We start from the raw sequence: 1828 nt of genomic DNA on the forward strand, positions 1-1828 counted from the left end.
GCCTCGCCGTACAGGCAGCGCATCCAGTCGCCGATGACGAACGGCAGCATGTTGATGGCCGACTCAGCGCTGTTGTCGATGTCCGTCACCCGCACGTACTTGAAGCGGCCTGTCCACGTGACCCGGTGGCCCTCCAGGTGGCTGCACAGGATCTGGGTGCGCGCCATGTTGGTCTCCTTCCAGGCCCGCGGCCCGCACAGGGCGCCGTACTGCGGCCAGGTCAGCGTGGAGTTGTACACCTTCATGCCCTCCGAGCGGTACACGTAGAACCAGCAGAACAGCACGATGGCCGACACCCACACCAGGATGAGCTTGACCATGGAGCTCCGCGTCAGCGACCGGACCAGCTCCAGCACCGACAGGTTGGCCCGGCTCCACCAGCGCAGCAGCAGGGGCACGCTGCAGAGCGCCAGGGTGACCGCGATCTTGGTGAGCTCCAGCGACACGAACCAGAGGGCAAACTGCACCAGGCCCATGAGCGCCAGGCCAGCCGCCAGCACCGGGAGTGCGAAGAGGAAGAGGAAGTAGCCGATGGAGGCGCGCACCAGCCCCAGGCCGGTGGAGTGGAGCAAGATGACCACGGAGAGCTCGCACCACATGAAGCAGACCAGGTAGGGGACCAGGTAGCAGTAGGTGCCCTGGAAGCCCCGCAGCTGCGCCATGCGGAAGAAGAGGAAGAGCAGGTAGACGTAGAGCAGGCAGGGCAGGCTGACGTTCAGGACGACCAGGTGGCCCACAGGCACGGTGAAGAAGGTCTGGCCCAGGAGCTTCAGGCCGCCCCAGTCGAAGGGCAGGCTAGGCAGGAGGGAGAGCAGGCCGGCAGCCACCTCGGTCACCAGGGCCCTGCGGGTGTAGGGCTCGGCGGAGCTGCTCAGGCTCATGTAGCTGGTGGCGGTGAAGAAGACGGCCACCACGGCCAGCTCCGAGCAGGGGATGCAGTCCTTGCTGGCGATGGGGAAGGAGAAGATGACGAAGGCGACGGACAGCAGGAAGTGGACGTAGGGCTCCAGGTGGTTCCAGCCGAAGTTCCCCTCGGCCTGCTCCACGTCCAGGTTGGGCTCGAAGCGCAGCAGCAGGCCGGTGAGCGTGCGGAAGCTCTCCCAGGCCTTGCTGTCCTGGAAGACCTTGAGGGTGCAGATCACCATGGAGACGAAGGACAGGTAGAAGACCACCAGGGGCACGAAGAAGGCGAAGAAGTCGATGGTCAGGTTGCTGATGATGAAGAAGAAGATGAGGGCGTTGATGTGGTGGGTGGGGACGATGGTGGACAGCCAGTGCATGCCCGCGCGGGAGGCCATCTCGATCAGGTACTCTTTGATCTCCATGATGGCGTGCAGCGGGTACTTGACCACCTGCGGGGAGGGGGCGAGAGGAGGATGCAGCCAGGACCGGAGGCTGCGCGCTGCCCCTCACGCCCCCCAGGAGGCAGCCACCCAGCTCTGGGCGATCGCCCTGCTCTCCCACCACTGGCCCCTGTCTGTGCGGGTCTTTCTACCGCAACGCACTCTGGGTGGGCCACTTCCACCCATTCCGGGGCCCTTCCCTCCCTACGGGCCTCACCCTGTCCACACAACAGCACCCTGGGCTGCCGGGCACGGCTCATCTCCCCCTGTGCCTCGGGGCGCCCCACCTGCCCAGGGGGACAGGAACCGCACACCACAAGCCCACGCTGGGCTCCAAACAGTCCCGGGTGGCAGTGGGGGCAGGGGCTCCAGAAGAGCCATGTGTGAAGGTGGAGAGCGGTGTGGCCGCCCACTGAGGGGAGGGGATTCAACTGCAACAGGGCTGGGTGGGCCATGTTCCCTGGTGTCAGGAGACCCAAGGAACC

At 65.7% G+C, this 1828-nt stretch overlaps 1 protein-coding gene across 1 annotated transcript in view; it reads right to left on the reverse strand.

Annotated features, from left to right (window-relative positions):
* The window catches only part of WFS1 (Wolfram syndrome 1 (wolframin)), a 15583-nt gene that overhangs the window by 1527 nt on the left and 12228 nt on the right, over nucleotides 1-1828 (reverse strand). Inside the window, exon 7 of the mRNA XM_014538278.1 lies at nucleotides 3-1352. Coding sequence (XP_014393764.1) covers nucleotides 3-1352 — 1350 coding nt within the window. The remainder of the gene's footprint in view (nucleotides 1-2; nucleotides 1353-1828) is intronic.

The sequence above is a fragment of the Myotis brandtii genome, unplaced genomic scaffold, assembly GCF_000412655.1.
Source record: "Myotis brandtii unplaced genomic scaffold, ASM41265v1 scaffold188, whole genome shotgun sequence".
Classification (NCBI taxonomy): Eukaryota; Metazoa; Chordata; class Mammalia; order Chiroptera; family Vespertilionidae; genus Myotis; species Myotis brandtii.